This window comes from Cervus elaphus, chromosome 2 (assembly GCF_910594005.1).
Source record: "Cervus elaphus chromosome 2, mCerEla1.1, whole genome shotgun sequence".
Lineage (NCBI taxonomy): Eukaryota > Metazoa > Chordata > Mammalia > Artiodactyla > Cervidae > Cervus > Cervus elaphus.
The window spans coordinates 26,073,313-26,088,065 of NC_057816.1; the positions used below are offsets into that span (position 1 = coordinate 26,073,313).

The window sequence follows — 14,753 nt, forward strand, 5'->3', positions numbered from 1 at the left end:
GGAATGGATTCCTGAAACTGGTTGCTACTTTGGCAAAGTGCATTGTCCAGGATGTGGGGTCTGGAGTGGAGAAAAGCCTCAAGTTATCCCAGTGTCCGGACTATCCATCCAGGATTGTGTCTGGGACAGAAGTCACTTTCTGAGGGCGCGCCCACTCAGGGAGGGCTGTTGCCTTGATCCAGCCTCCAGGGAAGCTTCCCTGGGCACTTCCACCAGGGCCTTCTTGGGTCATGGTGATCGGTGTCCTGCATCTGTCCCTTGGGAGGGACAGTAGTTCAGAAACCCTGTTCCCTCTGCTAACAATATCCACTAGTATTTATGCAGCACAGTAAGCCCTAACAGTAATAGCAAGCATCACTCACTACACATCAACCACCATGTTCAACTCTTTAAAAACTCATATTACCAATGTTAGGATGGACAACAAGCCAATATATGGGTTTAATTGTTATTTCCAGTTTATAGGTAAAAAATCTAGAGCTCAAGTTCATAAACCTAGCTCTGTGGTAGACCTAGGATTTGATCACAAGTTTGCCTGCCTCCCAAGGCCATGGTCTTAACCATTCCTTAGCCTACACAGCAGCTTCATAAATGATGTCTCTGCTATTCCTAATAAGAGCCCTATGAGTCCCAAGAGGCAGATGACATGGTCACTATTTTGCAGGTTACAAAGTGGACTCTAAGCCTCAGAGGGTGGAAGTATCCAGTCACTCATCTCTAGGTAGAGCCAGCACCAGAATTTGGGTCTCAATGACCCCTATTCTCTGCTCATCCAGGGCTCCTGAAGGCTTTATTCTGTCAGCCTTGGCAGAGTGACATCTGTCCAGGTGTTTGTAGCTGAGATTCTATGGGGTTTAAAAGAAAGCTCATTTGAACAGTAATTTTGACTTAGTCATACCACTTCTGGGGATCTACGGTTAAGGAAAAATCAAAGACACAGGTAAGGACTATTCAAGATTGTTCATTGTAGTCACATTTATAGCCTAGGAAAACACGGGGAATGCTTAGATATGTAACAAAAATTCAATAATCCCATGGTTCAAATTATAGTGCATTTTTAAAGACTAAAGAATACTTCATTGTCTTTAAAAATGAATATTCATAAAACATAGGGATATCGTCAGCACATCATGTTAAATGTAAAAGCAGCGTACAGATTTATAGTATAATTTTGTTTTTACTAACAATAATGTGCTCGCTAGAAATCATATAGGAAAGTGACACACAGCATATTACCTGGTAGATTTGGAGCCATTCTTTTTTTCCCTTTTCCCTAGATTTTCTATCAGGGACATGTATTTATTTTATGGTTGGAGAATGTATATGTATATACATTTGTATATAGTGTGTGTGTATTTTTACAGCAACCTGAATACAATGACTGGGCCCGGCATGTGGGTGCCGGCCTTGCTGGTTTTGTGGAACTTTTTTTTCTGGCTCATAATATCCCAGGGAACATGAAAGGAAGAGTAAAGATATTATGACAGCAAAGCACCTTACCTTATGTGTCAAACCATAAAAACGATGCAAGCTCTGAGCAGAGAGAGAAATGGACATTTTGCATTCTATTCCCTGGAAGCATGTGGATAGGCTCGGCGGATCTTATCTCATTCTTAGCCGGTAGTTTAAAATTTTTTGTTTGTTTAAAGTGGAGGTCTCAATTTCCCCTCTCTCAGTGGAACCCCTCCATCTGTTCTTTGCTGGGTTTTGTAAACTTGACTGTTTTACATGACCAGGGCCAGGCTATCCTTTTTATAAGTATTGACCCTTTTGGGTCCTAAAGTGACTTAGAAAAGGGGATGACTTGCAGAGACATAGTCAGCTTTGTAGCCTCATTTCTCTGCTGGACAAGATGGGAGTTCAAGGACTTCTGTGCTGATCCATTGGCTAAGACTCCATGCTCCTAATGCAGGGGGCACAGGTTCGATCCCTGATCAGGGATCTAAAATGCTGCATGCTGCATGGTGTCACCAAAAAAATAAAATAAAGGGAGTTCAGACAATGATGTCCCAGGCTGCCTCCCAAATGGTCATTCTGATAGAGGCTTGTTTTTGTTGTTCCGTCACTAAGTCGTATCTGTCTCTTTGCAACCCCATGGGCGGCAGCATGCCAGGCTTTGCTGTCCTTGTTGAGGAAGTGGAAAAACTCCCTCCCCTAGTGCAGTGTTCCACAAATGACCTTCCAAGCTCATCCACCCCCTTATAACCCCATAACCATCCTATCCTGTGATAGCGGGCAGCTGGTCCCAGGAGAGCAGGATAGATTCCCTGGCCATTATGACCTTCACTTACAGCAGGAAGGGTTTTATCCCATGGCCTCTGAGCTCTGCTAGGGACACACTGTCTGGGACCCCCCTCATCACTCAGATGCCAGGACGTACCTGCCCTGGCTCAGTCCACTGGTAGAGCTCGCCACACATTTCTAAGGTGTAGATTGTGAGAGAGGCTGCTTTCCTTAAGGACATTCAACCCTCTGGGTAGTTGTAATGTTGAAGGGCTAATCCATGTCCTGCTGAGACCAGAGACTGCTTTCTGAAATTAGGAGCTAGCTGGGTTACCTAAAATGGGAATTGCACAAACACCATTTCTATTTCTGGAATGGCTTAATTTGCATTAGAACTTTAATTCAACGATTCCTTTTCTACCTAGTCTTTCGTGTGCTCTCATTTATTCATGATTGCCCAAGTAAAGAGAATCCTTCCCACCGCTTCCAGTTCAGCGCGATCCTTATCGCGGTTCTTTGTTCAGGGTTGCTGGGCCGCAGAGCCGGCTGACGCCAGGGCCCCGGCGTTCCTTTGCTGGCGGACCTGAAGGCGCAGGGCGCTGGGAAGCGCGCTCCTGCCGCCCAGTGGTGGGAAGGGATATTGCAGGAAGCCGCAGTGCCGCAGGGACGCTGTGACCTTGCGCTGCGGCGCTGAGTGGTAATCCAGACACGCCCAGAGACTCGCGCTAGGGAAGCTGCCCACGTGTTTCTCTGTGGCAGGTTTGGAAGCAAGCGATTTGAAGTTTGCCCGTGTGTTAGCGATCTCTTCCATCATAGACGGCTGGAATTTTTGGCAGGAGGGCTAGAAATAACTTCTGTGCTTCTTCAGGGAAAAGGGACATGGGTGGTGCTTTAATTGCCTTCAATCTGGTTCCCGCTAGGGGAAACAAATGCTTCCTTGGTAAATAGTTGATAGTTTTGAGCTCAGAATCCCCCTGAAACTGTTATTTGATTAAAGAAGATAATATTGAGTAAGAAGGTTTTTTGAGAACACTCTAAGTGGTGCTTCTCAAACCGCAGAGGTATTGCAGGAGGCGTTTTGCAATGTTCACAGACATTTTTGGTCACAAGTGGGGTAGGGGGAAGATAAATGTTCCTGACATCTAGTGGGCAGAGGCCAGCGAGGTTGCTAATATAATACCCTGCGATTCTCAGGACAGCCTCCTCACCACAGAGAATTTTCTGATCCCAAGTGTCAGTAGCACTGCTGTTTAGAAAACCTGTGGTCTAAAGAAACAATCAGAGGTAAGGGGTGCTTATTATCACAGCTTTTAATTTTATCCGGCCTTCTCAGATATTCTGGTGAGGTTGTGTGGGAGGCATTAGATACTTTATGGCTGGCAAGTGGAATTGAGAGATGATCTTGAGGGTCAGAGATGCTCACCCCATGAAAAGATGTAACAGTGACATTTGCATTATGGCTAAATTTTACCGAGTTCAGCTGTGTGCTAGGTGTTGCGTGAGATGGTTTCATTCATGATCTATCTCCCTTAATTTGGTTCTTAGAACAGCCTTCAAACTAGACACTTAAGGATCAGAAAAACGAAGGCTTGAACAGATAAAGGAACTTGTCCAAGCTCTCAGAGCTAGTGGAATTCCTGAACCCGCAGGTTTACCCGCTTTGCTGTTCCATGGAGGACATACATTCGGAACCCATGCACCAGGTCTAGGCTGCATGTTTTTTGTTTGTTTGGTCCATGGTGTTTAAAGATAATTTGGCCTTATTTCCAATATTTTAAAATGGAGAGACTTCATGTAAATATGCAGGTCTTCTGCATCTTTGATCAGAACACCTGGGAAAGCGTGGCAGGGTTGGCTGGTGCAATCATCTCTCGACATCCATGGGATTGGTTCCAGAGCCCTTCGGATACGAAAGTCTGCAGGTGTTCCAGTGCAGTGTGTAAAATGGTGTAGACAATGAAAAGAGTATCCAGCCAACCTCCACCGAAATTTCAGTCTGCAGTTGGTTGAATCCGAGGATATTAAATCTGCAGATACAGAGGGAAGATCATACTCTCTGTTTCAGATCAGTTCAGTTCAGTCGCTCAGTCATGTCCGACTTTTTACGACCCTATGGACTGCAGCACGCCAGGCTTCCCTGTCCATCACCAACTCCCGGAGTTTACTCAGACTCATGTCCATTGAGTTGGTGATGCCGTCCAACCATCTCATCCTCTGTCGTCCTCTCTGTTTACCGTAACTTTTTACCCTCCACTTTATATTTTTCTCAGTTGTGTCACCAGCCTGACTCTTGAAGGTGTTTGAGTTTATGTTCCCTGCTCTCTGCTTCCCAGTAGAGCGGTTCAGAGCATGGCCTCCAAAGAGAGAGTGACTGTTTGCCTCCTGATTCTGCTGTGTGACCTTGGCAAGCAACTGCACTTCTCTGTGCCCAGTTTCTTTATTTGCAGGTGTGAGTTAAATTAGTTAAGACATGTAGGACATTTAAAATAGTACATGGTAAGTGCCGTGTAAGTGTTAGTTATTGTTGTTAGTGTTACTTTCACGTCTTTATACATTAAATATCCTTTGGCATTAATCCTGGTGGACTGTTTATCTAAACTGTCAATCGAGGGATCATAGAGACATTGTAACATGATCAGAAAGACTTCAGTTTCTTCCTGTTTAAAATGAGGATAATAATAGGCACCTCCGAGGTTTTCGGAGGCTTTTATGAGATAATAATTGGCAAAGCTTCCAGCAAGGTGCCAGACACATTGACTCATCTGGTTAGTTCCCCGGCCCCACCCCAGTCTAGGTCAGGCATTCTCAGCCTCTGCACTGTTGACATGTGGGGCTGGATCATTCTCCGTCGTGGGGTTTGTCCTGTACACTGCCGGATGTTTAGCAGGATCCCTGGCCTCTGCCCACTAGACTCCAGGAGCCCCCTGTTCCCTGAACAGGACAGCTGTGTCCTCAGACATTGCCAAGTGCCCCCTGGTGGACAAATTCGTCCCCAGCTGGGAAGCCCTGTTGCAGGCTCCTGAGCTCACGTCGTTGTGCAGAAAGCACACGACCCGCGTACTTAGGGGACCTCTGTGTGTCGGCCGTCTTGCCAAACAGTGGGTTCAAGGTGAGCTTGTTAGTGAGTCTTCTGCGGCAGTAGCCCTTCAGCTTTGCTGATGCCTGATTAAAATTCATTTCCCCAAGCCGTTTATTTGTGGAATCATAACGATCTGGGTTTGAATCCTGCTTCTCTTTCTTGTTAGCTGTATGATTTTGATAGAATCACCTGATAACCTTACTTTGAGCCTTTTTCCTCATCTTAAAGATGGAGGCAGTGGTACCCACAGCCTAGGCTGCTGTGAGCCTCAGGGTAGATAATGCATGTAAAGTGCATGTAGAGAGCGCTCCAGAAAGCAGCGCTGTTGTTACCAGGAACAGGCACAGTTGAAGCGGATACCAGGGGCTCCGGGTTGAGTAACACACAATTTTGGGGTTCATCTGCATCCAGCTTTGCTCAGTTAATACCTTCCCAAAAGTGACTGTCCAATATTTAGGAAATATTTTAGCTTTTGTCTTTAAGTTGCTGGAAAGACAAGTGTCTAATTTCTGAACAGATTTCACTGTGTTTTCATTCCGTCCTCTCCTGAACAGATTCCTGTCTGATCAATGACCATCCCAAAATACAGATCAAGAACTCGACTTTCTGCATGACTGCCTATCCCAACTTGACAATGGTTAACTTCACCATCCAGGCCAATAAGACGTTCGTCAGTGGGAGTGAAGAGTATTTCAAGTAAGATTTTTTAAAAACATTTGCCGAGAGAAACCCAGAAAATTAGTGAATATCCAACCTGTGGACTTGAGGGCTGGGCTGCCTCTCTCTGCGCCCTCTCTGCCCACTGGGCCAGTGCACCAGGGCTTCCATTTTACAAGAGACGCTGGAAATCAAATATGAATTCTTATGTCTCTCTCTCATTTTAAACATTAGCAAACCAATTAAAGTGAAACACTAATGTCAAATAAGATGCATAGGTCAGTGGGCCCCTCGTTTGCGGCCTCTACTTAGATAATGAGAAGTGGTCACTACATCCCCGCTGGTTTTCCCGAGTACCATGAATTCCTATTCCAAGTTTCCTCTCCTGTATGGAGTCCTGTATGGACTCCGAATACATGAATATTCCCTGTAGAACAGAAGGGACAGTTAGGCTGAATGAGGGGAAAAAACCCTCTCTAAAGATAACCTTGACCAGTGAGGGTGGGCCTCGATTCACCCTGAGCATTGAGAAAGGAGCCTGACCCGTGGTTGGCTGAAATCTGATCACATAATCCACATGGTCAGGTGTATTGTCGATCTCCTCCAGGGGGTCTTCCCGACCCAGGAGTCAAACCCACGTCGTTTATGTCTCCTGCATTGGCAGGCAGGTTCTTTACCACTAGTGCCGCCTGGACAGTGGTTATGGTAGAGTGATTTGTAAATCTGCCTTTGGTGGCTTTGCGAATTCTCTGGGACCATCTTAGTTTCCCAGAGGGACTGTTATCAAGAGCTTCTCCAGGCCCATCCGACATCCCTTATTAAACCATGGAGTGGTTGAGAAGGCCAAGGGGCTGGGGAATCATTGATTAGACTGCCTACCCACTGCGTGGTGGGGACGTGGGGGCTGGGAGACCTTTTCAGGGCTTGGGAAATATGGCCCCTGAGGTTTGGGAGCCGAGGCTGGTCCCACACTTGGTGACTTCTTCTCTACCCTTGAGCCCAGGGGGCCCCAGCTAGACCAGGAGGGGTGCTGGCCCCTCGGCTTCCCTGAGCAGGTCAGATCAGTCGGCTGTCATATCTGCAGCCCTCTAGAGCAGCAGTTCCCCACCTTTTTGAAGCCGGAGACCAGTTTTATGGAAGAGTTTTTGCACAGGCTTTCAGGATGATTCAAGAGTTTAACATTTGTTGTGCACCTCATTTTTATTCTCATTACCTGAGCTCCACCTCAGATCATCGGACGTTAGATTCTGGAGGCTGGGAACGCCGGCTGCAGAGTCTGGATGCTGGCTGGCCCTTGGTTCAGGTCACAGAAAGACCCCCCTACACACACAGGCTCCGGGACTTGATTGGTACAGAGTCGAGGGGATGGTCTTGTCTGTCGTGATGACTCATGGTCCCTGATGCAGCCTCCTGTTCCCAGGAGTGAGGGTGCCCATGTGCCCTCTGGCCAGGGATGCGGGGGTCTCCAGACAGGCGGGGACTGCTTCAGGTGCCAGCAGACACTCCAGATGAGTGCCAGCTCCCTTCCATTTGCCGCTGGTCATCTGTCTTTGAATATGTTCCTTGAGTAAGGCCCACCTAGCCCTGCGTTTCCATTTCAGCCAACCTCAGACCTGGGGCAGGCCTGTCACAGCCTGAAATGAAATGCACAGCAGCATTTTTTATTCTTTCTGTACTGATTTTTTAAAGTTATAAAAAATCTATTGGGATGCATTCTCATAAAAGAGTAGAACAATACAAAAACACACACAAAATCATCCTTAGCAGTTCAGAATTTCTGTTAGTGGTGTTTTTTTTTTTTTTTTTTTAGTGGTGTGTTCTTATATACAAACATCAACCTCTGTAATGCCTTTCAGGGGAGGGTGGTTGCACCAGGACCGCCCCACCCCTGCCACCCCGAGGCTTTTGGATTTGTTACACTGCTCTGGGGCAGCTGCCAATGATGGTAGAGCTGATGTAGTCTTGTTCAGAGCCTGCCCGGGGCCATAATTAATTTTTTTCAAGTTGAAGTACAGTTGTATTACCACCTCATGTTAATTTCAGGTGTACAACACAGTGATTCAGTTACAGACACACACACACACACATTCTTTTTCAGATTCTTTTCCCTTATGGGTTATTATAAAATACTGAGTTCCCTGTGCTATACAGTAAGTCATTTAGGGCCGTAATTAATTAAAAGCAGAGTGAATTCAGTTGGTTCCACCTCAGACAGCTGTGGGCGGGAGCCCCAGTCAGCAAACCCCTCCCAACCTGATCTGATCCGGCCCCTGGTGGGGAGGGTGGGGGATGCTGGGCTTTTGTTCCAGGCTCCCTGGCTCTGCAGGAAGAGAAAGCCTGCAGACCGCCACCTCACCCACCTCCTCCTTCTCTTCCCTGCCCCGCTCCCTCCCCACCCCGCCCATCACTTCTCTCCTTTGAACTCACAGGTACTTTGTGCTGAAGATTTCTGCAGGGATTGAGTATCCTGGTGAGATCAGGTGGCCACTAGCCTTCTGCCTCTTCCTGGCTTGGGTGATTGTGTATGCCTCCTTGGCGAAGGGAATCAAGACTTCAGGAAAAGTAAGAGAAAAAAAAGGAAAAGTAAGAGGAAGCTCCGGGACATCCAGGGCCGGTTGTGTGGTCTTCCTAGCACCTGGGAAGAGAGTCAGGGTCGCGGGTATCGTCCTCCTTCTGGCCCTGAGTAGCTGTGGGGCCTTGGGCAAGTGCCTTCACTCCTATCTGTAAAACGGGATAATAGCGCCTTTCTGCCCCAGAGGTTTTAAGGGCTAAATGAGACAGATGTTCTCAGGGCTCCTAGGGGACGGATGGGTTTCCTTCCTTTCCTGTCAGGCCTTCCATTCAGTAGATGGGAATCCCCGATACGCTTCAGTCACTCCCCCGAAGCTCTAGAATCACTGCTCTGGCTTTTTGCATCTTGGTCTGGCTGCCAGCTCAATCACTGCTCCTCCCAAGGAGCTGGAGTAAGATCAAAATTGTAAAGTGGATTCCTTCTCCCACTGCTGACCCCTCTGCCTTTCATGCCCTTTCTCCTGTCCGGAGCCTAACACTCTCCCACCCCACGTGCCCCCAGCAGTGAAGGGTGATGTTCCTGCCAGCGGGGTATCTTTTTGTGGAGCACATGCTTGGCCCCTCTTGCTAGGTAGTCACTTGGCTGGCCCTTTGGAGGTGGTGAAGCCCCTGCCCCAAGCTCGGTTCCAGGACACAACACGCAGGGCGTGTGGGCGACCCCAGGACACACTGGACCTCGTGGTAGGGTCCCAGCGTTTCCCCTCGTCTTCCTGCTGCTTTAGAAAAAGAAAAAAACATTAAATGGTTAACCAATCGCTTTGACGACAACCAATGATATTTAATTATCTTAAGAGTCATTTGCATGTTTCAGAGTGAAACCCGAACTGTCTCAAAGGCCTAAGGGATAGAGTGTGATGGTGGACTCTTGAGTCCACAGGTTGTGGAGTTTGACGTGGTCCAGTTGTCTGGGTCAGGGCTTAGCCTGGTCACAACGAGAAGCAACCAGTTTGGAAGGATCAGGCCTCACAGGGCCGAGGGTCTGTGCCAGCTTTCACCTGCTGGGCATGCTTCCCATCCCCCACCAGGCACCCACATGATACCCATTAACAACACAGAGCGGTCTGTCTTCTCACCAGACACGTGGACAAGATCGTCAGGGCCTCTGGTGCCCTCCATGTAATCTGGTTCCACGTGGGCCCGAATGGTGGCTTCTGGCAGCTTGGTCAGGATCACCCGAGCCAGGTGATGCCCTTAAATGACATCAGGTGGGGCGAGAGCTGGCCTGAATTCTAGTCCCCCAGACCTTCCCAAGGTGTAGGGACATCTCCACTTGGGCCATGAAACCTGTCTGGGCTTCACATTTGCCCTTGGTTTGATTTATCTCTTTGCCAGTAAGTGGACAGCAGATTTTCTTTATCTAAGCTATTTCAGGAGCTAATGGTTCTCTCATTTCCAAAGCGAAGGCAGTTGGACTGGGTGATGTCTAGGACTCACTGGCTCTAATATGATTCTGTCAGAACACTTGCTGGCTGAGATGCGGGCACTTTTCCTCTCTGACCTCAGTTTCCCCCTATGTAAAAATGAGAGCTGGGATCACGTGACCCCTGAGGCTGAGTCTGAATGAGTATTATGAGACTGGGGCGATTGTTTTTCTAGGGCAACAAGAAAATGGGGAAGATGTTAACATGACATTGACAGGAATGTCCCGTGAGTCCCGAGGGTTCCGGGTCTCCTCACCTTCTGCGACTTGGAACTGAGCTTCGAGTAGGAATAAAGGGCCAGACAGGAGCTTGCTTAGCAAGAGTGACCACACCTTTGCTCAGCCAAAATCGAACTGGCAGGACCATCACTTATAGCTGGAAATGGAGAGAGGACAGCTTCAACCATAATCAAAGAGGCCAGACGGGTCTCTAGCAGGATAGGCTAGAAGGTCTGACTGGTGGGAGAAGAGGTGATGGTGAGGAGGATAACAGCAGCCTTCTTGCTGACATGAGGAAGGATGGCCTGCTGGCTGTGGATTCAGACCAACCTGAGCTCAAATGCCATCTTTATCACTTTCTAGTTGTGTAACTGTGGATGAGCTATTTGACCGTTGGAACCTCAGTTTTCTCATCTATAAAATGGGGATAACGGTACATACCTCATGAGCTGTTCTAAGGTTAGGTGAGAGAATACATACCTGGCATATAGTCAGTTCTTAATTAATATTAGCTCTTTTCATTTTTGTGGTATTGATTGATTGGGTACTGTGCCATACCGACATCTTGAAAGCAGCGGCTCTGGTGGGAAAATGGGAAGAGAAAGGGAACTTGGTTGAGCACTCCGTGGGCCAGGCAGTGTACTTCACCTGTTTTAGTGCATTCCATCCACCCAGCCTCCTGCTAGGTAAGGATATTGACATTTCTTCCCATTTTACAGATAGAGAAGCTGAGGCACATCAAAGTAAATTGCCTGAGGTCATACAGCTGTTAAATGGCAGCCCTGGGGTTTGAAAGCCAGGTGTTTCCCTTTAAAGCCTAGACTCTTTCCCCTACATGACATCCTCCCCCAAGGAGGGTCTGTTAGGAATATGGAAATGCAGAATTCTGGACTCATTTGCACTGTGAATCAGGACGTCCTGCCGTCCTGCCGTCGTCAGCTCTCATTGCCAGTTGGGCAAGTCCCAGGAGGCACTTTGTCCCTTCTTCCACGTCTGCAAATTCAAGGGTTAAAGTATATTTTCTCTTAGACCACTCTTTATCTATCAGTCTGATTTTTAGGGGGATGGTGTCAGAAATCAGTTCTTGGCATGATGTAGACCTTAATCCTTGGTGCCAGATATCATGGACTCTCTCTGAAATGAGGATTTTTGAGCTCTCAGCAAGTAACAGAGAAGGCAATGGCAACCCAATCCAGTAATCTTGCCTGGAAAATCCCATGGACGGAAGAGCCTGGTAGGCTGCAGTCCATGGGGTCGCGAAGAGTTGGAAACGACTGAGCGACTTCCCTTTCACTTTTCACTTTCATGCATTGGAGGAGGAAATGGCAACCCACTCCAGTGTTCTTGCCTGGAGAATCCCAGGGATGGGGGAGCCTAGTGGGCTGCCGTCTATGGGGTCGCACAGAGTTGGACACGACTGAAGCGACTTAGCAGCAGCAGCAAGTAAGTTTTTCTTTTAGATCTGCTAACTTATCTTTCTGCTTCATTGAGAAAGATTTCCAACTAGGGATCAATAATTAATTTTTTAAAATGAGGAATACCGCCAGAAATAATGTGTCCCCATTTATTTTCCTGCCCTGGGGTGTGCAGACATTAATCATGAAGCTTTGTTTGTAAGCACGGCGGCAGCTCCTCATTATCACAGGCTTCTCTGTGATTGAAGTTCCACCAAAACTGTCATTTCTAAGCAACAGAGATGTCCTTCTCTTGCAGCAAGATAAGCTCAGGTCGTCTTGTTTAGGGTCCTAGGAGATAAGAGTGGCTGGTTGCCTTCTATGAGACCTCTGTCTCCCTTTGAACAGCTAGAATTCCAGAGTTTGGTGTGACCAGCAGGCAGCCCGAAGGTCAAATGCAGCCCACCTGACCTCTGGGGCTGCTCTGCTGGAGAGTTACGGCAAGGACAGAACGTTCGCTTAATTAGCTGGCACAGCCTTGGGAGGGGGGTGGCCTTACCACCTGTTCAGGGCTCCCATCGTGAGGACGATGATGCCAGGTGTCAGGCCAGCAGGCTGGGATCAACCCGTCATAGTCACTCCTGCCAAGTATAATTCATTACTGTTCAAGTTTAATGTCTCTGACAGTCCATCCTGAAACAGGTGTGTTCTGAAGTCCCCACCACACAGGAAAACTAGCTGTGATCAAACCTCCACAAACACCTGGCTCACACGGGAGGCATCCCCAGGATTTAGACATGAAACTGGGCATCCTTTCAGTTCACAGGCAGTCCTCATCAACAACCTGAGTGCATCATTCCACACGCCAGGGCCAGAGCCGGTGAGGTGGAGAAGTGCCTAGGGTGTGAAATCTAGGGCTGAGTTCACTCTCAGGTTCCCGCATGTGCAGGGTGGGCCGGTGAGAATGGGTGCTTCCTTAAATTGTGCACCTGGGTGTTCCCTTGCCTCACCCGAGCCCCTGCCTCTCACATTTCTGATCAGGTGGCTCAAGGACTGGCATTAAAAGGAAGGAAATAGGCTTTGGAGTTAGAAAATGTCAAGTCTGGATCTTGGCTCCAACTGGAAGACCTTGAGTGAGATATTTAACCCGTTGAGGGAGCCTTAACCTGAGCCTCAGTTTTCTCCTCTGTAAAATGGGACTGCAAAGAGCTGATCCATGGCGGGAGCTCCAGAAACGGTTGTGTCCGAACCACCTCCAGCAGTCAAATGGGAGCAGCGTCTCAGGCGGTTAGACTGGTGCTAGTCGTGGGGTCTTCTTCCTGCCGGACCCCACTGTTCGCATCGTCTCCCTCGCCCCCTCCCATCCTCACCTCCCACCAGCCCCATGTGATCAGGATTGTCGCCCTGCCCCTGCCGTCTTGGTGGGGTGGGGAGGTCAGACTGCTCAGGGCCCCGCTGGTCCCTGTAGCGTTCCTCCCCTCAGCCCCATCTGACGGGTGGGAGTACAGCCCGGGTCGTCCTGCGGGAGTGATTTTCTCCTGAGACAGCAGATGCCTTTGGGTTTCCCACTGTGTGGAAGGGGAAGGAGAGAAGCAAGTTTGGGGGATGGGAGGAAGCAGGCCACCCCCTCACCGTCCCTGGTAATGCCAGTGCCTCAGGGCAAGGACAGAGGCGGGACCACTGTCATGGGGGCAGGGAAGAGGCCCCTGGTGGGTGGTGGAAGCTGTGTGGAGACCAGGAGACCAGCCCACGCCTGGTCTATAGACAGGAAGACTTTGGCCTTGACGAGTAATTCGGTTTAGAAAGTGTAATTTGTTCAGTCATGTCCGACTCTTTGTGACCCCATGAACTATACAGTCCATGGAATTCTCCAGGTAGCCTTTCCCTTCTCCAGAGGATCTTCCCAACCCAGGGATCGAATTGGGTTTAGAGGAAGAAGTACCTCCTCTTCTTTCCTTGACCTGCAGCCTGTCCCGTTCAGCCGACGGCTCCTCTGCCCATCAGCGGCTGAGTCCAGAACCTTCGGGGTCACCCTGCCCCTGTCCTTCCTCCCTGTCTCTCTCACTCCACATGAAATCGTCAGGAAGTCCTGTTGCTCTGCTGCGCAGCGGATCTGGTTTCTGACCGTTGTCCCGGCTCCTCTGAAATGCCCTGGGTGGAACCATTGCTGCCCTCTGCCTGGATTGCAGCCGTGACCTCCTCACCGCTCCCCCTGTGGTAAAAGCGCAATGTAGCCACTGGGTGACAGATACAATATTAGCTTGTGTGACTGCTCTGCCCCAGTCCTCCCCATCTTCACCCTCGCGCCCCCAGGCCCTAGAGGTATGACCTGTCCCTGCCCCCTCCCCTCCTCCTGACCTCCCCTCCCACCCGAAGTCCTGCCACACTGGCCGCCTGGCTGCTCCTGGAGGTCGGCACACCCCCTTCTTGGGCTCTTTACTCCTGTGGTTCCCTCTGTCTGGAATGTCCTCCCGGATATCCAGTTGGCTCACTCTCACTTCCTTCAAGTCCCGGGCAACTTGTCAAAGAGTTCTTCCCTGTCCACCCCTTTAATACAGCCTTCTTCCCAGCTGACCTCCCCAGCGTGTGCCGGGAATGTATTAGATGCTCAAAAATATGTGTCCAAATGTATGCATATGTGTGTGTTTATTGAAGAAATAAGTAACCTTGAGAGTTTTATCTTCATCTCAAACTGTCTCCCAAGCCATCCGTCCTAAGTCTTTGGATCAGACCTCGCCCCTGAAATCCCAGTGCCTGCCAGGCCGGAGCCTCCTGCCAGGCCCTGGGGTCTGTGCAGCCAGTGCGTGAGGAGGGGGCTCTGTCTCCCTCCTGGGGGCAGGCCAGGGGTGCCCTGGAAGGGAGAAGTGGTGGGCATGGAGGGGCTCTGAGCCCACAGTGCTCACTCTGTGCCTCCTCCCAGTCACGGATGAGGGAGGCTTGGGTGGTCAGGGATGGGCGCGGGACCTCATCCTTCCAAGTGTCTTCTGATGCACTTAGGGATGTCACTGGCTGGAGAGCTGAGGGCTGCCGGGGGTCATTAGCAAGATGGATGTGGCACTTCCGTTTCCAGGGCCCCCAGGCCTGCTCTGCATTGTCTGGATTGTCCCACCCTGCTCTTCTAAAGCCCCGTGAGGAGTACGCAGTCGTTATCACCGCTTTGCCCGTGTGGACACTCGGCTCAGGGAGGTTA

General features: G+C 49.3%; 1 protein-coding gene across 1 annotated transcript in view; it reads left to right on the top strand.

The window, feature by feature from the left end:
* SLC6A5 (solute carrier family 6 member 5) overlaps window positions 1-14,753 on the top strand; it is a 56,439-nt gene that overhangs the window by 9,935 nt on the left and 31,751 nt on the right. Inside the window, exons 6-7 of the mRNA XM_043875104.1 lie at window positions 5,857-5,998; window positions 8,389-8,521. Of these exons, the coding sequence (XP_043731039.1) occupies window positions 5,857-5,998; window positions 8,389-8,521 (275 nt within the window). The remainder of the gene's footprint in view (window positions 1-5,856; window positions 5,999-8,388; window positions 8,522-14,753) is intronic.